The 24114-nt window shown below is 52.8% G+C and overlaps 5 protein-coding genes across 5 annotated transcripts; all 5 read left to right on the top strand.

Annotated features, from left to right (window-relative positions):
- The first annotated feature begins 2549 nt into the window (after positions 1 to 2549).
- Positions 2550 to 2888, top strand: LOC138718705 (feather keratin-like). The gene has a single exon (XM_069853206.1). It carries the CDS (start codon positions 2550 to 2552, stop codon positions 2886 to 2888), a length of 339 nt encoding a protein of 112 aa, XP_069709307.1.
- A 3324-nt stretch (positions 2889 to 6212) lies between these two features.
- Positions 6213 to 6551, top strand: LOC138718704 (feather keratin-like). Its single transcript, XM_069853205.1, has one exon. The coding sequence runs from the start codon at positions 6213 to 6215 to the stop codon at positions 6549 to 6551; it is 339 nt and encodes a 112-aa protein (XP_069709306.1).
- A 2775-nt stretch (positions 6552 to 9326) lies between these two features.
- On the top strand, positions 9327 to 18808 carry LOC138718703 (feather keratin-like). Its single transcript, XM_069853204.1, has 3 exons — positions 9327 to 9595; positions 16636 to 16691; positions 18606 to 18808. The coding sequence occupies exons 1-3, from the start codon at positions 9327 to 9329 to the stop codon at positions 18806 to 18808; spliced, it is 528 nt and encodes a 175-aa protein (XP_069709305.1).
- On the top strand, positions 12432 to 12779 carry LOC138718479 (feather keratin-like). Its single transcript, XM_069852984.1, has one exon. It carries the CDS (start codon positions 12441 to 12443, stop codon positions 12777 to 12779), a length of 339 nt encoding a protein of 112 aa, XP_069709085.1. The 5' UTR covers positions 12432 to 12440.
- Positions 18809 to 19509: 701 nt separating the features above from the next.
- Positions 19510 to 22961, top strand: LOC138718702 (feather keratin-like). Its single transcript, XM_069853202.1, has 2 exons — positions 19510 to 19778; positions 22862 to 22961. The coding sequence occupies exons 1-2, from the start codon at positions 19510 to 19512 to the stop codon at positions 22959 to 22961; spliced, it is 369 nt and encodes a 122-aa protein (XP_069709303.1).
- Positions 22962 to 24114: the final 1153 nt, after the last annotated feature.

Raw genomic sequence — 24114 nt, 5'->3', positions numbered from 1 at the left:
CTACAGTGGCCATTGGGGTGGGTAGAAAGAGATTACAAGCTCCTCCTAGGCTCTACGTCCCCCGCCACAACAACAACACAGAGCAGCACAGGGACACTTCCAGAACATGACACAAGCCCTTCACTTGCCAAGACAAAAATTGCCCCTGCTCATGCACCACTATCCAGACCTCTGATGCCAGCTCCCCTGGAAAGCAGACACTTGACTCTCTTCCCCAGGATGACTCTCTCCCCACCACAGAAGCAAAATCACAGAACTGCAGAATCACAGAATGGTTGGGTTATTTTGGAAGAGATCTCTGGAGATCTCCAAGTCCAAACCTACTGCTAAAGCAGGGTCACCTCGATCAGGCTCTACACGAATGCATCCAGACTGGATTTCGGGAACTCCGGAGAAGTAGACTGCACTCCCTCCCTGGGCAGCCAATTCCAGCGCACCATCACTCTCACAAGAATAACATTTTGAGATGTTTGCTTGGGAAACGCAAGTTCCATTTTGTACCTGATGCCCCTTGTCCTGTAGCTGGGCACCACTCAAAATGATCTGGGCCCATCCTGTTGGCCTAGGCCCTGGTGATATTCATAAGCGGTGATAGGAGCCCCTCGTCCTTCTCTTCTCCAGGATAAACACACCCACGTCTCTGCCTTTCCTTAGGAGACACAAATTCCAGTCCAAACATCATCTTGTACTCTACTGCAGTTTCTCCACTGGTACCTTTTCTGTCTTGAGTTGAGGAGCATGGAACGGGACACAAGACTCCAGATGCAGCCTCACTACCGCAGAATAGGCAGGGAGGAGCATCTCCCCTGACCTGTTTATTACACACTTCTTCATGCAGCCTAGGATACTACTGGTCTCCTTGGCCAGAAAGGCACATTGCTGGCTCACGTTCAGCTTGGTGTCATATACAAACTCGCTAAGGGTGCACTCAATCCCTGTCTCCGTGTGCCTGGCAAAGGCAGTAAATTGTCCTGGTTCCCCTAAGGACACCAGATGAACACCACCCATTACTGGTCTCCACCTGGACATCAAGGCATTAACCGCAACGCTTTGAGTGCACTTGGACTCCTGCATATTCCTTACTCACCGAAACATCCACCCATCAAATCCACATCTCTCTATCGTAGGGACAAGTCTGTTGTGTGCAATAGAATCAAATGCTTTGCACAAGGCCAGGTGGATGAGGTAGCTCATCCTCCATTATCCATCAACGCTGTAGTGCCATTGAAGAAAACCTCAAAACTTGTGAGGCACAATTTGCCTTTTGTGAAGCCCTCTTGCCTTTCAGCTATCGCCTCCAGAATTTCCATCTTCCTTGACATAATATCCAGCAGGATCCACCAGGATTCGTGACCATGCCAGGAATAGAGGTAACACTGACAGGCTGGTTGTTGATTTGGGTTTCCCTTTTGCAGTCCATCTCGCAGGTCATTTATGCATCACATATATTTTTGTCTTGTCTAGGAGCACGTGAGGCGAGAAATCATCAAAACTCAAGGAAAACACCAGCCTTGATTCTTTACTTTTATACAAACCTAGCCACTTTGATGTAGAAGACACAGATGCTTGTCAAACACAATGTTCCCTTTGAAACGACACGCTCGGGACTACCCACCACCTTTTTGTCTGTTCTGTGTCTGACAGCTCTGGGTCTCCCTGCTTGGGGTGCCTTCTTCCCAATGTACCCACGAACCACGCCACACGAGTGCCACATGACGACCTCACGGACAACATCCCAACTCTGCGATGCTTTGGTTGCCTCTTTGGCCCACCCTGACATTCACCATCACCACCAAGACTTAGATTTCCAAACCTTTGCCTTGAAAGCTGCCACCAGGGCCAAGTAGATGGCATGACATGTTGATGACCTCCTTGCCTCTCCTAATTCGGGCTGAGCTGGGTCAGGCTGCCAGGAAATGGGCTCCCATCATCACAACGCACTCACAAACCACACAAGAAATGTACCATGCGATTACCTCACTGACACCATTACACCTCTCCTACGCTTCGGTCACCTCTTGCGCCTGCCCTGGCACCCAACATCGACACCAAGCCTTTTACCTCTAAGATCCTCACTTCAAAGCAGCCACCACCACATAGTGGACACGTCCTCAATAGGAGGACATGACATTGAAGAACTGGGGCAAGGAAAACACACCCCACCTCATGACTCGCCACGCTGGGCCAGGACACAGCTGCTGCCTGCAAAATGCACTCATGCACAAAGCCCGTCCCGCCCCTCGCGCACCACCATAAAAGCTGGCCCAGCACCTCTCTCCCTCACAACCTTCCCTGCACACCATCTCCTCCACGCTCAACAAGGTGAGTCTCAAAACCCTGAGGCTCCTTCTCCTGTCCAACCTCCTCCCTCTCTTCCACCATGCTCTACCCCAGCCTCAACAGCCCACATGCCTCCCCACCACCACAAACCTCACAGACCCACCCACGCCTCCCCATTCTCCTGCCCTCCTCACACTTTGCCCCTCGCAAACCAACATCCTGACCCTTGCTCAACACCTTCTCTTCCAGGGACCCTCCACACCACACCCATGGCCTGCAACGACCTCTGCCGCCCCTGCGCACCCGCCCCGCTGGCCAACAGCTGCAACGAGCCCTGCATCAGGCAGTGCCAGGACTCCTCCGTCGTCATCCAGCCTCCTGCCGTGCTGGTCACCCTGCCAGGACCCATCCTCACCTCCTTCCCCCAGAGCACCACCGTCGGATCCTCCGCATCGGCTGCCGTGGGCAGCGAACTCAGCTACCAGGGAGTGCCCGTCTCCAACGGGGCCTTCGGCTATGGCTACGGCTACGGCTTGGGAGGCCTGGGCTGCTATGGTGGCAGAGGTCTCGGCTGGTTCGGTGGCAGGAGCGTCTGCTACCCATGCTAAGGGTCCTCTCCACCACCCCTGAGACTAGCGACATACACCTTGGAAGACACAGCATGCACTGAGGATTCGCCTCCTTGCACCTCAGACTTGCTCCCTTCCACTTGGTGCTCCTTCCTTCTCAATTTCACTCCCCCTCAATAAAGTTCTCCTGCATTCAAGCTTGAGTCGCCTCCTCTCTTCTTTTAAAGTTCATCCAACCTCTCCCAGCACAACACCAAGGCTACAGTGGCCATTGAGGTGGTTGGAAAGATGTTGCAATCTCCACGTATGGTTTATGTCCCCAGCCACAACAACAATAGAGAGCAGGGCAGAGACACTTCCAGAACATGACAAAAGCCCTTCGCTTGCCCAGGCAAATCATGCCCATGCTAGTTCACCGCTATCCAGACCTCCGATGTCAGCTCCCCTGGTTAACAAACTCTTGATTCTTCCCCAGGATGACTCTCTGGCCACCACAGCAAGCAAAATCACAGAACTACAGAACCACAGAATGGTTGGGTTGCATTGGAAGAGATCTCTGGAGATCTCCCAGTCCAAACCTCCTGCTAAAGCAGGGTCACCTCAATCAGGCTGTACAGGAATGCATCAGATTGGATTTCAGTTTTTCCAGAACTGGCTGCCCAGTGCTCTATCACCCTTACAATAAATCAGGCTTTGCTCATGTTCACGTTCAACTTCCTGTGCTACTATTTGCGCCTTTTGCTCCTTGTCCAGTAGCTAGCGTCTACTTAGAAAAGTCTGGCCCCATCCTCTTGAATCCTTCTCTTTGCATATTGATCTTCTTTGATGATTTCTCTTCTCAATCTTCTCTTCTCCAAGCAAAAGCAACCAGGGTCTTTCAACCTTTCAAAGTCAGAGAGAAGCTCTAGGCCTTTTAAGCACCTCCATGGCCTCCACTGGACTCTCTCCAATAGTTCCTTGAGTTTCTGGAGCTGGCGATGCTCCACCCCAGGACTTGTTTAAGGCCAGATTGGATAGGGGCTTGGGTAACCTCATCTAGTGGGATGTCCTTCCCCATGGCAAGGGGATGGAACTAGATGATCTTTAAGATCCCTTCCAACCCCAACTATTCTAGGATTCTATGCGGCCTCTCTAGGGCAGAGTAGATGGGGAGGAGCATCTCATTCAACCCTCTTGCTACACTCTTCTTGACACACTCCAGAATACCCTCAGTCTTCACCACCAGTGCACATTGCTGACTCATATCAAGGACAAGGACCTGGCATTTGGCCTTGTCGAACTCGCAGATTTGCATGGGCTCGTGTCCCTAGCTGGTCAAGGCTGCTCTGGCTAGCAACCCTTTCCTCTGGAGAGTCCACAACATCATTCAGCTTGGTGTCATCTGCAAACTGGCAGAGGGTGCACTCAATGCCATTGTCTGCGGCCCTGGCAAAGACCGTAAATAATACTGGTCCCAATATGGACTCCTGACGACACCACTCGTGACTGGTCTCTACCGGGACAACAAGCTATTGACCACAATCCTTCGGCATCCAGATGATTCCTTATCAACCAAGCAATCCACTCATCAGATCCACATCTCTCCATTTAGACAAGGACAGACCTTTCCTCTTGGGTATTCATCATACCACTCAGCTTGGTGTCTTCTTCAGACTCCCTGAGGGTGCACTCACTCCCACTCTCTATGTCCCTGACAAAGACAGTGAATAATCGTTGTCCCAGGACAGACACTAGGTGGACACCGCTAGTCACTGATCTCCACCTGTACATCGAGACCTTGACCCCAGCACTCTGAGTGGAACAATCCCGCATAATTCTTACAAACCAAGAGGTCCACCCATCAAATCCACATCTTTCAATGTCAGAGACAAGGGTGCTGTGAGTGGCGGTATCAAATACATTACACAAGGCCAAGTAGATGAGGCCAGTTCCTCTTCCCTTCTCCACCAACACTGTAGCCTCACTGCACGCAGCCTCCATTTAGAAAAGGATGATGCGTGAGACACTTCCATATGATTTGCAGAGGGCCAGGTAGGTGAGTTCTGTTCCTCTTCCCTTCCCCACCAACATTGTAGACCCATCGCACAAAGACTCCAAATTTCTAAGGAACAATTTGCCTTTTGGGAAGGCATCTTGTCTTTCAGCAATCTCCTCCTTAATTTCCACACGCCTTGGCATAGTTTCCAGGAGGATCTGCCACAATCCGTGACATTGGCAGGCACAGAGGTGACACTGACAGGCTGATAGTTGACCTGGGTCTCCCTTTTGCGTCTTTAAAATGAGAGTTACCATCTGCTGCCTTGCTGAGGGTTCACTCCATCCCACTGCTCATGTCATTGCGAAGGATGCTGAACAGATTTGTTCCCAAAGATCCACATCCTGGGCTACATTAATTGAGATTTCTTTCCATCAGGACACCCTGCCACCCATCACAAGCCTCTGGCCCCAACCATTCAACCACTTGGCAGTTCAACTCGCTGGTCACTTATGCAAAGCATGCATTTTGGTCTTTTCTAGGAGGATGCAAGGAGAGAAAACATAAAAAGCTTCACGCAAAATTCAAGGTAAACACAAGCCTTTGTTCTTTCCCCCTCTACAGACCTACTCACTTTAATGCAGAAGATGCATAGCTTGGTCAAGCATGATGTCCTCTTCAGAAATCCATATTCATACGTCCTCATCAACTTTTCTGACCAGGGTTGAGCAGTGGTTTGTGTGGCTACCAGCAATTGCCATTTCCTCCTCACAATGCACCCACAAACCACACAACAAAAGTGGTAAGCAATGGCCTCACTGACACCATTACACCTCTCCTACGCTTTGGTCACCTCTTGCGCCTGCCCTGACACACTTCAGCAGCACCAAGTCTTTGGCCTCTAACACTCACACTTCAAAGATGCCGCCACCACCAATTGGACACGTCCTCAAGAGGAGGACATGACATTGAAGAACGGGGGCAAGGAAAACACACCCCACCTCATGACTCGCCACGCTGGGCCAGGACACAGCTGCTGCCTGCAAAATGCACTCATGCACAAAGCCTGTCCCGCCCCTCGCGCACCACCATAAAAGCTGGCCCAGCACCTCTCTCCCTCACAACCTTCTCTGCACACCTTCTCCTCTGCACTCAACAAGGTGAGTCTCAAAACCCTGAGCCTCCTCCTCCTGTCCAACCTCCTCCCTCTCTTCCACCACGCTCTGCCCCAGCCTCTCCCGCCGACATTCCTCCCCACCGCCACACTCCCCACAGAACCACCCCAACCTCCCAACATCCCTTCCCTCCTCACACTCCACATTTCAAAACCCCCATGCGCCACCACTTGCTCAACACCTTCTCTTCCAGGGACCCTCCACACCACACCCATGGCCTGCAACGACCTCTGCCGCCCCTGCGCACCCGCCCCGCTGGCCAACAGCTGCAACGAGCCCTGTGTCAGGCAGTGCCAGGACTCCTCCGTCGTCATCCAGCCTTCCACCGTGCTGGTCACCCTGCCAGGACCCATCCTCACCTCCTTCCCCCAGAGCACCACCGTCGGATCCTCTGCATCGGCTGCCGTGGGCAGCGAACTCAGCTACCAGGGAGTGCCTGTCTCCAACGGGGCCTTCGGCTATGGCTACGGCTACGGCTTGGGAGGCCTGGGCTGCTATGGTGGCAGAGGTCTCGGCTGGTTCGGTGGCAGGAGAGGCTGCTACCCTTGCTAAGGGTCCTCTCCACCACCCTTGACACCAACCACTCACACCCTGGAAGCCACACCATGGCTTGAAGATGCACGTCCTTGCACCTCGAACTTGCTCCCTTCCACTTGACGCTTCTGTCTTCTCTATTTCCGCACCCACCCAATAAAGTTTTCCTGCATCCCAGCCTGAGAAGCCTCCTCTTCTTTCTTCTCCCAAGCTTCTTCCAACCCCACCCAGCACAAAGCCAGGGCTACAGTGGCCATTGGGGTGGCTAGAAAGAGATTACAAGCTCCGCCTAGGCTTTACGTCCCCCGCCACAACAACAACACAGAGCAGCACAGGGACACTTCCAGAACATGACACAAGCCCTTCACTTGCCAAGACAAAAATTGCCCCTGCTCATGCACCACTATCCAGACCTCTGATGCCAGCTCCCCAGGAAAGCAGACACTTGACTCTCTTCCCCAGGACGACTCTCTCCCCACCACAGAAGCAAAATCACAGAACTGCAGAATCACAGAATGGTTGGGTTATTTTGGAAGAGATCTCTGGAGATCTCCAAGTCCAAACCTCCTGCTAAAGCAGGGTCACCTCGATCAGGCTCTACAGGAATGCATCCAGACTGGATTTCGGGAGCTCCGGAGAAGTAGACTGCACTCCCTCCCTGGGCAGCCAATTCCAGCGCACCATCACTCTCACAAGAATAACAGTTCGAGATGTTTGCTTGGGAAACGCAAGTTCCATTTTGTACCTGATGCCCCTTGTCCTGTAGCTGGGCACCACTCAAAATGATCTGGGCCCATCCTGTTGGCCAAGGCCCTGGTGATACTCATAAGCAGTGATAGGAGCCCCTCGTCCTTCTCTTCTCCAGGATAAACACACCCACGTCTCTGCCTCTCCTTAGGAGACACAAATTCCAGTCCAAACATCATCTTGTACTCTACTGCAGTTTCTCCACTGGTACCTTTTCTGTCTTGAGTTGAGGAGCATGGAACGGGACACAAGACTCCAGATGCAGCCTCACTACCGCAGAGTAGGCAGGGAGGAGCATCTCCCCAGACCTGTTTATTACACACTTCTTCATGCAGCCCAGGATACTACTGGTCTCCTTGGCCAGAAGGGCACATTGCTGGCTCACGTTCAGCTTGGTGTCACATACAAACTCGCTAAGGGTGCACTCAATCCCTGTCTCCGTGTGTCTGGCAAAGGCAGTAAATTGTCCTGGTTCCCCTAAGGACACCAGATGAACACCACACATTACTGGTCTCCACCTGGACATCAAGGCATTAACCGCAACGCTTTGAGTGCACTTGGACTCCTGCATATTCCTTACTCACCGAAACATCCACCCATCAAATCCACATCTCTCTATCGTAGGGACAAGTCTGTTGTGTGCAATAGAATCAAATGATTTGCACAAGGCCAGGTGGATGAGGTAGCTCATCCTCCATTATCCATCAACGCTGTAGTGCCATTGAAGAAAACCTCAAAACTTGTGAGGCACAATTTGCCTTTTGTGAAGCCCTCTTGCCTTTCAGCTATCGCCTCCAGAATTTCCATCTTCCTTGACATAATATCCAGCAGGATCCACCAGGATTCGTGACCATGCCAGGAACAGAGGTAACACTGACAGGCTGGTTGTCGATTTGGGTTTCCCTTTTGCAGTCCATCTCGCAGGTCACTTCTGACACACGTACATTTTTGTCTTGTCTAGGAGCATGTGAGGCGAGAAATCATCAAAACTCAAGGAAAACACCAGCCTTGATTCTTTACTTTTATACAAACCTAGCCACTTTGATGTAGAAGACACAGATGCTTGTCAAACACAATGTCCCCTTTGAAACGACACGCTCGGGACTACCCACCACCTTTTTGTCTGTTCTGTGTCTGACAGCTCTGGGTCTCCCTGCTTGGGGTGCCTTCTTCCCAATGTACCCACGAACCACGCCACACGAGTGCCACATGACGACCTCACGGACAACATCCCAACTCTGCGATGCTTTGGTTGCCTCTTCGGCCCACCCTGACATTCACCATCACCACCAAGACTTAGACTTCCAAACCTTTGCCTTGAAAGCTGCCACCAGGGCCAAGTAGATGGCATGACATGTTGATGACCTCCTTGCCTCTCCTAATTCGGGCTGAGCTGGGTCAGGCTGCCAGGAAATGGGCTCCCATCATCACAACGCTCTCACAAACCACACAAGAAATGTACCATGCGATTACCTCACTGACACCATTACACCTCTCCTACGCTTCGGTCACCTCTTGCGCCTGCCCTGGCACCCAACATCGACACCAAGCCTTTTACCTCTAAGATCCTCACTTCAAAGCAGCCGCCACCACATAGTGGACACGTCCTCAAGAGGAGGACATGACATTGAAGAACTGGGGCAAGGAAAACACACCCCACCTCATGACTCGCCACGCTGGGCCAGGACACAGCTGCTGCCTGCAAAATGCACTCACGCACAAAGCCCGTCCCGCCCCTCGCGCACCACCATAAAAGCTGGCCCAGCACCTCTCTCCCTCACAACCTTCTCCGCACACCTTCTCCTCCACGCTCAACAAGGTGAGTCTCAAAACCCTGAGGCTCCTTCTCCTGTCCGACCTGCTCCCTCTCTTCCACCATGCTCTACCCCAGCCTCAACAGCCCACACGCCTCCCCACCACCACGAACCTCACAGACCCACCCACGCCTCCCCATTCCCCTACCCTCCTCACACTTTGCCCCTCGCAAACCAACATCCTGACCCTTGCTCAACACCTTCTCTTCCAGGGACCCTCCACACCACACCCATGGCCTGCAACGACCTCTGCCGCCCCTGCGCACCCGCCCCGCTGGCCAACAGCTGCAACGAGCCCTGTGTCAGGCAGTGCCAGGACTCCTCCGTCGTCATCCAGCCTTCCACCGTGCTGGTCACCCTGCCAGGACCCATCCTCACCTCCTTCCCCCAGAGCACCACCGTCGGATCCTCTGCATCGGCTGCCGTGGGCAGCGAACTCAGCTACCAGGGAGTGCCTGTCTCCAACGGGGCCTTCGGCTACGGCTACGGCTACGGCTTGGGAGGCCTGGGCTGCTATGGTGGCAGAGGTCTCGGCTGGTTCGGTGGCAGGAGAGGCTGCTACCCTTGCTAAGGGTCCTCTCCACCACCCTTGACTCCAAGCACTCACACCCTGGAAGCCACACCATGGCTTGAAGATGCACGTCCTTGCACCTCGAACTTGCTCCCTTCCACTTGACGCTTCTGTCTTCTCTATTTCCGCACCCACCCAATAAAGTTTTCCTGCATCCCAGCCTGTGAAGCCTCCTCTTCTTTCTTCTCCCAAGCTTCTTCCAACCCCACCCAGCACAAAGCCAGGGCTACAGTGGCCATTGGGGTGGGTAGAAAGAGATTACAAGCTCCTCCTAGGCTCTACGTCCCCCGCCACAACAACAACACAGAGCAGCACAGGGACACTTCCAGAACATGACACAAGCCCTTCACTTGCCAAGACAAAAATTGCCCCTGCTCATGCACCACTATCCAGACCTCTGATGCCAGCTCCCCTGGAAAGCAGACACTTGACTCTCTTCCCCAGGATGACTCTCTCCCCACCACAGAAGCAAAATCACAGAACTGCAGAATCACAGAATGGTTGGGTTATTTTGGAAGAGATCTCTGGAGATCTCCAAGTCCAAACCTACTGCTAAAGCAGGGTCACCTCGATCAGGCTCTACACGAATGCATCCAGACTGGATTTCGGGAACTCCGGAGAAGTAGACTGCACTCCCTCCCTGGGCAGCCAATTCCAGCGCACCATCACTCTCACAAGAATAACATTTTGAGATGTTTGCTTGGGAAACGCAAGTTCCATTTTGTACCTGATGCCCCTTGTCCTGTAGCTGGGCACCACTCAAAATGATCTGGGCCCATCCTGTTGGCCTAGGCCCTGGTGATATTCATAAGCGGTGATAGGAGCCCCTCGTCCTTCTCTTCTCCAGGATAAACACACCCACGTCTCTGCCTTTCCTTAGGAGAAACAAATTCCAGTCCAAACATCATCTTGTACTCTACTGCAGTTTCTCCACTGGTACCTTTTCTGTCTTGAGTTGAGGAGCATGGAACGGGACACAAGACTCCAGATGCAGCCTCACTACCGCAGAATAGGCAGGGAGGAGCATCTCCCCTGACCTGTTTATTACACACTTCTTCATGCAGCCTAGGATACTACTGGTCTCCTTGGCCAGAAAGGCACATTGCTGGCTCACGTTCAGCTTGGTGTCATATACAAACTCGCTAAGGGTGCACTCAATCCCTGTCTCCGTGTGCCTGGCAAAGGCAGTAAATTGTCCTGGTTCCCCTAAGGACACCAGATGAACACCACCCATTACTGGTCTCCACCTGGACATCAAGGCATTAACCGCAACGCTTTGAGTGCACTTGGACTCCTGCATATTCCTTACTCACCGAAACATCCACCCATCAAATCCACATCTCTCTATCGTAGGGACAAGTCTGTTGTGTGCAATAGAATCAAATGCTTTGCACAAGGCCAGGTGGATGAGGTAGCTCATCCTCCATTATCCATCAACGCTGTAGTGCCATTGAAGAAAACCTCAAAACTTGTGAGGCACAATTTGCCTTTTGTGAAGCCCTCTTGCCTTTCAGCTATCGCCTCCAGAATTTCCATCTTCCTTGACATAATATCCAGCAGGATCCACCAGGATTCGTGACCATGCCAGGAATAGAGGTAACACTGACAGGCTGGTTGTTGATTTGGGTTTCCCTTTTGCAGTCCATCTCGCAGGTCATTTATGCATCACATATATTTTTGTCTTGTCTAGGAGCACGTGAGGCGAGAAATCATCAAAACTCAAGGAAAACACCAGCCTTGATTCTTTACTTTTATACAAACCTAGCCACTTTGATGTAGAAGACACAGATGCTTGTCAAACACAATGTTCCCTTTGAAACGACACGCTCGGGACTACCCACCACCTTTTAGTCTGTTCTGTGTCTGACAGCTCTGGGTCTCCCTGCTTGGGGTGCCTTCTTCCCAATGTACCCACGAACCACGCCACACGAGTGCCACATGACGACCTCACGGACAACATCCCAACTCTGCGATGCTTTGGTTGCCTCTTTGGCCCACCCTGACATTCACCATCACCACCAAGACTTAGATTTCCAAACCTTTGCCTTGAAAGCTGCCACCAGGGCCAAGTAGATGGCATGACATGTTGATGACCTCCTTGCCTCTCCTAATTCGGGCTGAGCTGGGTCAGGCTGCCAGGAAATGGGCTCCCATCATCACAACGCACTCACAAACCACACAAGAAATGTACCATGTGATTACCTCACTGACACCATTACACCTCTCCTACGCTTCGGTCACCTCTTGCGCCTGCCCTGGCACCCAACATTGACACCAAGCCTTTTACCTCTAAGATCCTCACTTCAAAGCAGCCGCCACCACATAGTGGACACGTCCTCAATAGGAGGACATGACATTGAAGAACTGGGGCAAGGAAAACACACCCCACCTCATGACTCGCCACGCTGGGCCAGGACACAGCTGCTGCCTGCAAAATGCACTCATGCACAAAGCCCGTCCCGCCCCTCGCGCACCACCATAAAAGCTGGCCCAGCACCTCTCTCCCTCACAACCTTCCCTGCACACCATCTCCTCCACGCTCAACAAGGTGAGTCTCAAAACCCTGAGGCTCCTTCTCCTGTCCAACCTCCTCCCTCTCTTCCACCATGCTCTACCCCAGCCTCAACAGCCCACATGCCTCCCCACCACCACAAACCTCACAGACCCACCCACGCCTCCCCATTCTCCTGCCCTCCTCACACTTTGCCCCTCGCAAACCAACATCCTGACCCTTGCTCAACACCTTCTCTTCCAGGGACCCTCCACACCACACCCATGGCCTGCAACGACCTCTGCCGCCCCTGCGCACCCGCCCCGCTGGCCAACAGCTGCAACGAGCCCTGCATCAGGCAGTGCCAGGACTCCTCCGTCGTCATCCAGCCTCCTGCCGTGCTGGTCACCCTGCCAGGACCCATCCTCACCTCCTTCCCCCAGAGCACCACCGTCGGATCCTCCGCATCGGCTGCCGTGGGCAGCGAACTCAGCTACCAGGGAGTGCCCGTCTCCAACGGGGCCTTCGGCTATGGCTACGGCTACGGCTTGGGAGGCCTGGGCTGCTATGGTGGCAGAGGTCTCGGCTGGTTCGGTGGCAGGAGCGTCTGCTACCCATGCTAAGGGTCCTCTCCACCACCCCTGAGACTAGCGACATACACCTTGGAAGACACAGCATGCACTGAGGATTCGCCTCCTTGCACCTCAGACTTGCTCCCTTCCACTTGGTGCTCCTTCCTTCTCAATTTCACTCCCCCTCAATAAAGTTCTCCTGCATTCAAGCTTGAGTCGCCTCCTCTCTTCTTTTAAAGTTCATCCAACCTCTCCCAGCACAACACCAAGGCTACAGTGGCCATTGAGGTGGTTGGAAAGATGTTGCAATCTCCACGTATGGTTTATGTCCCCAGCCACAACAACAATAGAGAGCAGGGCAGAGACACTTCCAGAACATGACAAAAGCCCTTCGCTTGCCCAGGCAAATCATGCCCATGCTAGTTCACCGCTATCCAGACCTCCGATGTCAGCTCCCCTGGTTAACAAACTCTTGATTCTTCCCCAGGATGACTCTCTGGCCACCACAGCAAGCAAAATCACAGAACTACAGAACCACAGAATGGTTGGGTTGCATTGGAAGAGATCTCTGGAGATCTCCCAGTCCAAACCTCCTGCTAAAGCAGGGTCACCTCAATCAGGCTGTACAGGAATGCATCAGATTGGATTTCAGTTTTTCCAGAACTGGCTGCCCAGTGCTCTATCACCCTTACAATAAATCAGGCTTTGCTCATGTTCACGTTCAACTTCCTGTGCTACTATTTGCGCCTTTTGCTCCTTGTCCAGTAGCTAGCGTCTACTTAGAAAAGTCTGGCCCCATCCTCTTGAATCCTTCTCTTTGCATATTGATCTTCTTTGATGATTTCTCTTCTCAATCTTCTCTTCTCCAAGCAAAAGCAACCAGGGTCTTTCAACCTTTCAAAGTCAGAGAGAAGCTCTAGGCCTTTTAAGCACCTCCATGGCCTCCACTGGACTCTCTCCAATAGTTCCTTGAGTTTCTGGAGCTGGCGATGCTCCACCCCAGGACTTGTTTAAGGCCAGATTGGATAGGGGCTTGGGTAACCTCATCTAGTGGGATGTCCTTCCCCATGGCAAGGGGATGGAACTAGATGATCTTTAAGATCCCTTCCAACCCCAACTATTCTAGGATTCTATGCGGCCTCTCTAGGGCAGAGTAGATGGGGAGGAGCATCTCATTCAACCCTCTTGCTACACTCTTCTTGACACACTCCAGAATACCCTCAGTCTTCACCACCAGTGCACATTGCTGACTCATATCAAGGACAAGGACCTGGCATTTGGCCTTGTCGAACTCGCAGATTTGCATGGGCTCGTGTCCCTAGCTGGTCAAGGCTGCTCTGGCTAGCAACCCTTTCCTCTGGAGAGTCCACAACATCATTCAGCTTGGTGTCATCTGCAAACTGGCAGAGGGTGCACTCAATGCCATTGTCTGCGGCCCTGGAAAAGACCGTAAATAATACCGGTCCCAATATGGACTCCTGACGACACCACTCGTGACTGGTCTCTACCGGGACAACAAGCTATTGACCACAATCCTTCGGCATCCAGATGATTCCTTATCAACCAAGCAATCCACTCATCAGATCCACATCTCTCCATTTAGACAAGGACAGACCTTTCCTCTTGGGTATTCATCATACCACTCAGCTTGGTGTCTTCTTCAGACTCACTGAGGGTGCACTCACTCCCACTCTCTATGTCCCTGACAAAGACAGTGAATAATCGTTGTCCCAGGACAGACACTAGGTGGACACCGCTAGTCACTGATCTCCACCTGTACATCGAGACCTTGACCCCAGCACTCTGAGTGGAACAATCCCGCATAATTCTTACAAACCAAGAGGTCCTCTTCTCCCAAGTGACAGGGGACAGGACAAGAGGGAATGGCCTCAAGCTCCGACAGGGGAGGTTTAGGCTAGACGTTAGGAAAAAATTCTTTACAGAAAGGGTCATTGGGCACTGGAACAGGCTGCCCAGGGAGGTGGTTGAGTCACCTTCCCTGGAGGTGTTTAAGGCACGGGTGGACGAGGTGCTGAGGGATATGGTTTAGTGTTTGGTAGGAACGGTTGGACTCGGTGATCCGGTGGGTCTCTTCCAACCTGGTTATTCTGTGATTCTGTGATTCTGTGTGATTCTGTCCACCCATCAAATCCACATCTTTCAATGTCAGAGACAAGGGTGCTGTGAGTGGCGGTATCAAATACATTACACAAGGCCAAGTAGATCAGGCCAGTTCCTCTTCCCTTCTCCACCAACACTGTAGCCTCACTGCACGCAGCCTCCATTTAGAAAAGGATGATGCGTGAGACACTTTCATATGATTTGCAGAGGGCCAGGTAGGTGAGTTCTGTTCCTCTTCCCTTCCCCACCAACATTGTAGACCCATCGCACAAAGACTCCAAATTTCTAAGGAACAATTTGCCTTTTGGGAAGGCATCTTGTCTTTCAGCAATCTCCTCCTTAATTTCCACACGCCTTGGCATAGTTTCCAGGAGGATCTGCCACAATCCGTGACATTGGCAGGCACAGAGGTGACACTGACAGGCTGATAGTTGACCTGGGTCTCCCTTTTGCGTCTTTAAAATGAGAGTTACCATCTGCTGCCTTGCTGAGGGTTCACTCCATCCCACTGCTCATGTCATTGCGAAGGATGCTGAACAGATTTGTTCCCAAAGATCCACTTCCTGGGCTACATTAATTGAGATTTCTTTCCATCAGGACACCCTGCCACCCATCACAAGCCTCTGGCCCCAACCATTCAACCACTTGGCAGTTCAACTCGCTGGTCACTTATGCAAAGCATGCATTTTGGTCTTTTCTAGGAGGATGCAAGGAGAGAAAACATAAAAAGCTTCACGCAAAATTCAAGGTAAACACAAGCCTTTGTTCTTTCCCCCTCTACAGACCTACTCACTTTAATGCAGAAGATGCATAGCTTGGTCAAGCATGATGTCCTCTTCAGAAATCCATATTCATACGTCCTCATCAACTCTTCTGACCAGGGTTGAGCAGTGGTTTGTGTGGCTACCAGCAATTGCCATTTCCTCCTCACAATGCACCCACAAACCACACAACAAAAGTGGTAAGCAATGGCCTCACTGACACCATTACACCTCTCCTACGCTTTGGTCACCTCTTGCGCCTGCCCTGACACACTTCAGCAGCACCAAGTCTTTGGCCTCTAACACTCACACTTCAAAGATGCCGCCACCACCAAGTGGACACGTCCTCAAGAGGAGGACATGACATTGAAGAACGGGGGCAAGGAAAACACACCCCACCTCATGACTCGCCACGCTGGGCCAGGACACAGCTGCTGCCTGCAAAATGCACTCATGCACAAAGCCTGTCCCGCCCCTCACGCACCACCATAAAAGCTGGCCCAGCACCTCTCTCCCTCACAACCTTCTCTGCACACCTTCTCCTCTGCACTCAACAAGGTGAGTCTCAAAACCCTGAGCCTCCTCCTCCTGTCCAACCTCCTCCCTCTCTTCCACCACGCTCTGCCCCAGCCTCTCCTGCCGACATTCCTCCCCACCGCCACACTCCCCACAGAACCACCCCAACCTCCCAACATCCCTTCCCTCCTCACACTCCACATTTCAAAACCCCCATGCGCCACCACTTGCTCAACACCTTCTCTTCCAGGGACCCTCCACACCACACCCATGGCCTGCAACGACCTCTGCCGCCCCTGCGCACCCGCCCCGCTGGCCAACAGCTGCAACGAGCCCTGTGTCAGGCAGTGCCAGGACTCCTCCGTCGTCATCCAGCCTTCCACCGTGCTGGTCACCCTGCCAGGACCCATCCTCACCTCCTTCCCCCAGAGCACCACCGTCGGATCCTCCGCATCGGCTGCCGTGGGCAGCGAACTCAGCTACCAGGGAGTGCCTGTCTCCAACGGGGCCTTCGGCTATGGCTACGGCTACGGCTTGGGAGGCCTGGGCTGCTATGGTGGCAGAGGTCTCGGCTGGTTCGGTGGCAGGAGAGGCTGCTACCCTTGCTAAGGGTCCTCTCCACCTCCCTTGACACCAACCACTCACACCCTGGAAGCCACACCATGGGTTGAAGATGCACGTCCTTGCACCTCGAACTTGCTCCCTTCCACTTGACGCTTCTGTCTTCTCTATTTCCGCACCCACCCAATAAAGTTTTCCTGCATCCCAGCCTGAGAAGCCTCCTCTTCTTTCTTCTCCCAAGCTTCTTCCAACCCCACCCAGCACAAAGCCAAGGTTACAGGGGCCATTGAGGTGGGTAGAAAGAGATTACAAGCTCCTCCCAGGCTCTACGTCCCCAGCCACAACAACAACACAGAGCAGCACAGGGACACTTCCAGAACATGACACAAGCCCTTCACTTGCCAAGACAAAAATTGCCCCTGCTCATGCACCACTATCCAGACCTCTGATGCCAGCTCCCCAGGAAAGCAGACACTTGACTCTCTTCCCCAGGATGACTCTCTCCCCACCACAGAAGCAAAATCACAGAACTGCAGAATCACAGAATGGTTGGGTTATTTTGGAAGAGATCTCTGGAGATCTCCAAGTCCAAACCTCCTGCTAAAGCAGGGTCACCTCGATCAGGCTCTACACGAATGCATCCAGACTGGATTTTGGGAACTCTGGAGAAGTAGACTGCACTCCCTCCCTGGGCAGCCAATTCCAGCGCACCATCACTCTCACAAGAATAACAGTTCGAGATGTTTGCTTGGGAAACACAAGTTCCATTTTGTACCTGATGCCCCTTGTCCTGTAGCTGGGCACCACTCAAAATGATCTGGGCCCATCCTGTTGGCCAAGGCCCTGGTGATATTCATAAGCAGTGATAGGAGCCCCTCGTCCTTCTCTTCTCCAGGATAAACACACCCACGTCTCTGCCTCTCCATAGGAGACACAAATTCCAGTCCAAACATCATCTTGTACTCTACTGCAGTTTCTCCACTGGTACCTTTTCTGTCTTGAGTTGAGGAGCATGGAACGGGACACAAGACTCCAGATGCAGCCTCACTACCGCAGAGTAGGCAGGGAGGAGCATCTCCCCTGACCTGTTTATTACACACTTCTTCATGCAGCCCAGGATACTACTGGTCTCCTTGGCCAGAAGGGCACATTGCTGGCTCACGTTCAGCTTGGTGTCACATACAAACTCGCTAAGGGTGCACTCAATCCCTGTCTCCGTGTGCCTGGCAAAGGCAGTAAATTGTCCTGGTTCCCCTAAGGACACCAGATGAACACCACACATTACTGGTCTCCACCTGGACATCAAGGCATTAACCGCAACGCTTTGAGTGCACTTGGACTCCTGCATATTCCTTACTCACCGAAACATCCACCCATCAAATCCACATCTCTCTATCGTAGAGACAAGTCTGTTGTGTGCAATAGAATCAAATGATTTGCACAAGGCCAGGTGGATGAGGTAGCTCATCCTCCATTATCCATCAACGCTGTAGTGCCATTGAAGAAAACCTCAAAACTTGTGAGGCACAATTTGCCTTTTGTGAAGCCCTCTTGCCTTTCAGCTATCGCCTCCAGAATTTCCATCTTCCTTGACATAATATCCAGCAGGATCCACCAGGATTCGTGACCATGCCAGGAACAGAGGTAACACTGACAGGCTGGTTGTCGATTTGGGTTTCCCTTTTGCAGTCCATCTCGCAGGTCACTTCTGACACACGTACATTTTTGTCTTGTCTAGGAGCATGTGAGGCGAGAAATCATCAAAACTCAAGGAAAACACCAGCCTTGATTCTTTACTTTTATACAAACTTAGCCACTTTGATGTAGAAGACACAGATGCTTGTCAAACACAATGTTCCCTTTGAAACAACACGCTCGGGACTACCCATAACCTTTTTGTCTGTTCTGTGTCTGACAGCTCTGGGTCTCCCTGCTTGGGGTGCCTTCTTCCCAATGTACCCACGAACCACGCCACACGAGTGCCACATGACGACCTCACGGACAACATCCCAACTCTGCGATGCTTTGGTTGCCTCTTCGGCCCACCCTGACATTCACCATTACCACCAAGACTTAGACTTCCAAACCTTTGCCTTGAAAGCTGCCACCAGGGCCAAGTAGATGGCATGACATGTTGATGACCTCCTTGCCTCTCCTAATTCGGGCTGAGCTGGGTCAGGCTGCCAGGAAATGGGGTCAGATCATCACAACGCACTCACAAACCACACAAGAAATGTACCATGCGATTACCTCACTGACACCATTACACCTCTCCTACGCTTCGGTGACCTCTTGCGCCTGCCCTGGCACCCAACATCGACACCAAGCCTTTTACCTCTAAGATTCTCACTTCAAAGCAGCCGCCACCACATAGTGGACACGTCCTCAAGAGGAGGACATGACATTGAAGAACTGGGGCAAGGAAAACACACCCCATCTCATGACTCGCCACGCTGGGCCAGGACACAGCTGCTGCCTGCAAAATGCACTCACGCACAAAGCCCGTCCCGCCCCTCGCGCAACACCATAAAAGCTGCCCCAGCACCTCTCTCCCTCACAACCTTCCCTGCACACCGTCTCCTCCACGCTCAACAAGGTGAGTCTCAAAACCCTGAGGCTCCTTCTCCTGTCCGACCTCCTCCCTCTCTTCCACCATGCTCTACCCCAGCCTCAACAGCCCACATGCCTCCCCACCACCACGAACCTCACAGACCCACCCACGCCTCCCCATTCCCCTGCCCTCCTCACACTTTGCCCCTCGCAAACCAACATCCTGACCCTTGCTCAACACCTTCTCTTCCAGGGACCCTGACACCACACCCATGGCCTGCAACGACCTCTGCCGCCCCTGCGCACCCGCCCCGCTGGCCAACAGCTGCAACGAGCCCTGTGTCAGGCAGTGCCAGGACTCCTCCGTCGTCATCCAGCCTTCCACCGTGCTGGTCACCCTGCCAGGACCCATCCTCACCTCCTTCCCCCAGAGCACCACCGTCGGATCCTCCGCATCGGCTGCCGTGGGCAGCGAACTCAGCTACCAGGGAGTGCCTGTCTCCAACGGGGCCTTCGGCTATGGCTACGGCTACGGCTTGGGAGGCCTGGGCTGCTATGGTGGCAGAGGTCTCGGCTGGTTCGGTGGCAGGAGAGGCTGCTACCCTTGCTAAGGGTCCTCTCCACCTCCCTTGACACCAACCACTCACACCCTGGAAGCCACACCATGGGTTGAAGATGCACGTCCTTGCACCTCGAACTTGCTCCCTTCCACTTGACGCTTCTGTCTTCTCTATTTCCGCACCCACCCAATAAAGTTTTCCTGCATCCCAGCCTGAGAAGCCTCCTCTTCTTTCTTCTCCCAAGCTTCTTCCAACCCCACCCAGCACAAAGCCAAGGTTACAGGGGCCATTGAGGTGGGTAGAAAGAGATTACAAGCTCCTCCCAGGCTCTACGTCCCCAGCCACAACAACAACACAGAGCAGCACAGGGACACTTCCAGAACATGACACAAGCCCTTCACTTGCCAAGACAAAAATTGCCCCTGCTCATGCACCACTATCCAGACCTCTGATGCCAGCTCCCCAGGAAAGCAGACACTTGACTCTCTTCCCCAGGATGACTCTCTCCCCACCACAGAAGCAAAATCACAGAACTGCAGAATCACAGAATGGTTGGGTTATTTTGGAAGAGATCTCTGGAGATCTCCAAGTCCAAACCTCCTGCTAAAGCAGGGTCACCTCGATCAGGCTCTACAGGAATGCATCCAGACTGGATTTTGGGAACTCTGGAGAAGTAGACTGCACTCCCTCCCTGGGCAGCCAATTCCAGCGCACCATCACTCTCACAAGAATAACAGTTCGAGATGTTTGCTTGGGAAACACAAGTTCCATTTTGTACCTGATGCCCCTTGTCCTGTAGCTGGGCACCACTCAAAATGATCTGGGCCCATCCTGTTGGCCAAGGCCCTGGTGATATTCATAAGCAGTGATAGGAGCCCCTCGTCCTTCTCTTCTCCAGGATAAACACACCCACGTCTCTGCCTCTCCATAGGAGACACAAATTCCAGTCCAAACATCATCTTGTACTCTACTGCAGTTTCTCCACTGGTACCTTTTCTGTCTTGAGTTGAGGAGCATGGAACGGGACACAAGACTCCAGATGCAGCCTCACTACCGCAGAGTAGGCAGGGAGGAGCATCTCCCCTGACCTGTTTATTACACACTTCTTCATGCAGCCCAGGATACTACTGGTCTCCTTGGCCAGAAGGGCACATTGCTGGCTCACGTTCAGCTTGGTGTCACATACAAACTCGCTAAGGGTGCACTCAATCCCTGTCTCCGTGTGCCTGGCAAAGGCAGTAAATTGTCCTGGTTCCCCTAAGGACACCAGATGAACACCACACATTACTGGTCTCCACCTGGACATCAAGGCATTAACCGCAACGCTTTGAGTGCACTTGGACTCCTGCATATTCCTTACTCACCGAAACATCCACCCATCAAATCCACATCTCTCTATCGTAGAGACAAGTCTGTTGTGTGCAATAGAATCAAATGATTTGCACAAGGCCAGGTGGATGAGGTAGCTCATCCTCCATTATCCATCAACGCTGTAGTGCCATTGAAGAAAACCTCAAAACTTGTGAGGCACAATTTGCCTTTTGTGAAGCCCTCTTGCCTTTCAGCTATCGCCTCCAGAATTTCCATCTTCCTTGACATAATATCCAGCAGGATCCACCAGGATTCGTGACCATGCCAGGAACAGAGGTAACACTGACAGGCTGGTTGTCGATTTGGGTTTCCCTTTTGCAGTCCATCTCGCAGGTCACTTCTGACACACGTACATTTTTGTCTTGTCTAGGAGCATGTGAGGCGAGAAATCATCAAAACTCAAGGAAAACACCAGCCTTGATTCTTTACTTTTATACAAACTTAGCCACTTTGATGTAGAAGACACAGATGCTTGTCAAACACAATGTTCCCTTTGAAACAACACGCTCGGGACTACCCATAACCTTTTTGTCTGTTCTGTGTCTGACAGCTCTGGGTCTCCCTGCTTGGGGTGCCTTCTTCCCAATGTACCCACGAACCACGCCACACGAGTGCCACATGACGACCTCACGGACAACATCCCAACTCTGCGATGCTTTGGTTGCCTCTTCGGCCCACCCTGACATTCACCATTACCACCAAGACTTAGACTTCCAAACCTTTGCCTTGAAAGCTGCCACCAGGGCCAAGTAGATGGCATGACATGTTGATGACCTCCTTGCCTCTCCTAATTCGGGCTGAGCTGGGTCAGGCTGCCAGGAAATGGGGTCAGATCATCACAACGCACTCACAAACCACACAAGAAATGTACCATGCGATTACCTCACTGACACCATTACACCTCTCCTACGCTTCGGTGACCTCTTGCGCCTGCCCTGGCACCCAACATCGACACCAAGCCTTTTACCTCTAAGATTCTCACTTCAAAGCAGCCGCCACCACATAGTGGACACGTCCTCAAGAGGAGGACATGACATTGAAGAACTGGGGCAAGGAAAACACACCCCATCTCATGACTCGCCACGCTGGGCCAGGACACAGCTGCTGCCTGCAAAATGCACTCACGCACAAAGCCCGTCCCGCCCCTCGCGCAACACCATAAAAGCTGCCCCAGCACCTCTCTCCCTCACAACCTTCCCTGCACACCGTCTCCTCCACGCTCAACAAGGTGAGTCTCAAAACCCTGAGGCTCCTTCTCCTGTCCGACCTCCTCCCTCTCTTCCACCATGCTCTACCCCAGCCTCAACAGCCCACATGCCTCCCCACCACCACGAACCTCACAGACCCACCCACGCCTCCCCATTCCCCTGCCCTCCTCACACTTTGCCCCTCGCAAACCAACATCCTGACCCTTGCTCAACACCTTCTCTTCCAGGGACCCTGACACCACACCCATGGCCTGCAACGACCTCTGCCGCCCCTGCGCACCCGCCCCGCTGGCCAACAGCTGCAACGAGCCCTGTGTCAGGCAGTGCCAGGACTCCTCCGTCGTCATCCAGCCTTCCACCGTGCTGGTCACCCTGCCAGGACCCATCCTCACCTCCTTCCCCCAGAGCACCACCGTCGGATCCTCCGCATCGGCTGCCGTGGGCAGCGAACTCAGCTACCAGGGAGTGCCTGTCTCCAACGGGGCCTTCGGCTATGGCTACGGCTACGGCTTGGGAGGCCTGGGCTGCTATGGTGGCAGAGGTCTCGGCTGGTTCGGTGGCAGGAGAGGCTGCTACCCTTGCTAAGGGTCCTCTCCACCTCCCTTGACACCAACCACTCACACCCTGGAAGCCACACCATGGGTTGAAGATGCACGTCCTTGCACCTCGAACTTGCTCCCTTCCACTTGACGCTTCTGTCTTCTCTATTTCCGCACCCACCCAATAAAGTTTTCCTGCATCCCAGCCTGAGAAGCCTCCTCTTCTTTCTTCTCCCAAGCTTCTTCCAACCCCACCCAGCACAAAGCCAAGGTTACAGGGGCCATTGAGGTGGGTAGAAAGAGATTACAAGCTCCTCCCAGGCTCTACGTCCCCAGCCACAACAACAACACAGAGCAGCACAGGGACACTTCCAGAACATGACACAAGCCCTTCACTTGCCAAGACAAAAATTGCCCCTGCTCATGCACCACTATCCAGACCTCTGATGCCAGCTCCCCAGGAAAGCAGACACTTGACTCTCTTCCCCAGGATGACTCTCTCCCCACCACAGAAGCAAAATCACAGAACTGCAGAATCACAGAATGGTTGGGTTATTTTGGAAGAGATCTCTGGAGATCTCCAAGTCCAAACCTCCTGCTAAAGCAGGGTCACCTCGATCAGGCTCTACAGGAATGCATCCAGACTGGATTTTGGGAACTCTGGAGAAGTAGACTGCACTCCCTCCCTGGGCAGCCAATTCCAGCGCACCATCACTCTCACAAGAATAACAGTTCGAGATGTTTGCTTGGGAAACACAAGTTCCATTTTGTACCTGATGCCCCTTGTCCTGTAGCTGGGCACCACTCAAAATGATCTGGGCCCATCCTGTTGGCCAAGGCCCTGGTGATATTCATAAGCAGTGATAGGAGCCCCTCGTCCTTCTCTTCTCCAGGATAAACACACCCACGTCTCTGCCTCTCCATAGGAGACACAAATTCCAGTCCAAACATCATCTTGTACTCTACTGCAGTTTCTCCACTGGTACCTTTTCTGTCTTGAGTTGAGGAGCATGGAACGGGACACAAGACTCCAGATGCAGCCTCACTACCGCAGAGTAGGCAGGGAGGAGCATCTCCCCTGACCTGTTTATTACACACTTCTTCATGCAGCCCAGGATACTACTGGTCTCCTTGGCCAGAAGGGCACATTGCTGGCTCACGTTCAGCTTGGTGTCACATACAAACTCGCTAAGGGTGCA

Source organism: Phaenicophaeus curvirostris, chromosome 3, assembly GCF_032191515.1.
Source record: "Phaenicophaeus curvirostris isolate KB17595 chromosome 3, BPBGC_Pcur_1.0, whole genome shotgun sequence".
NCBI classification, from domain to species: domain Eukaryota; kingdom Metazoa; phylum Chordata; class Aves; order Cuculiformes; family Cuculidae; genus Phaenicophaeus; species Phaenicophaeus curvirostris.
Note: the sequence above shows the minus strand (reverse complement) of the source record. Positions and strands in the feature narration are given on the sequence as shown.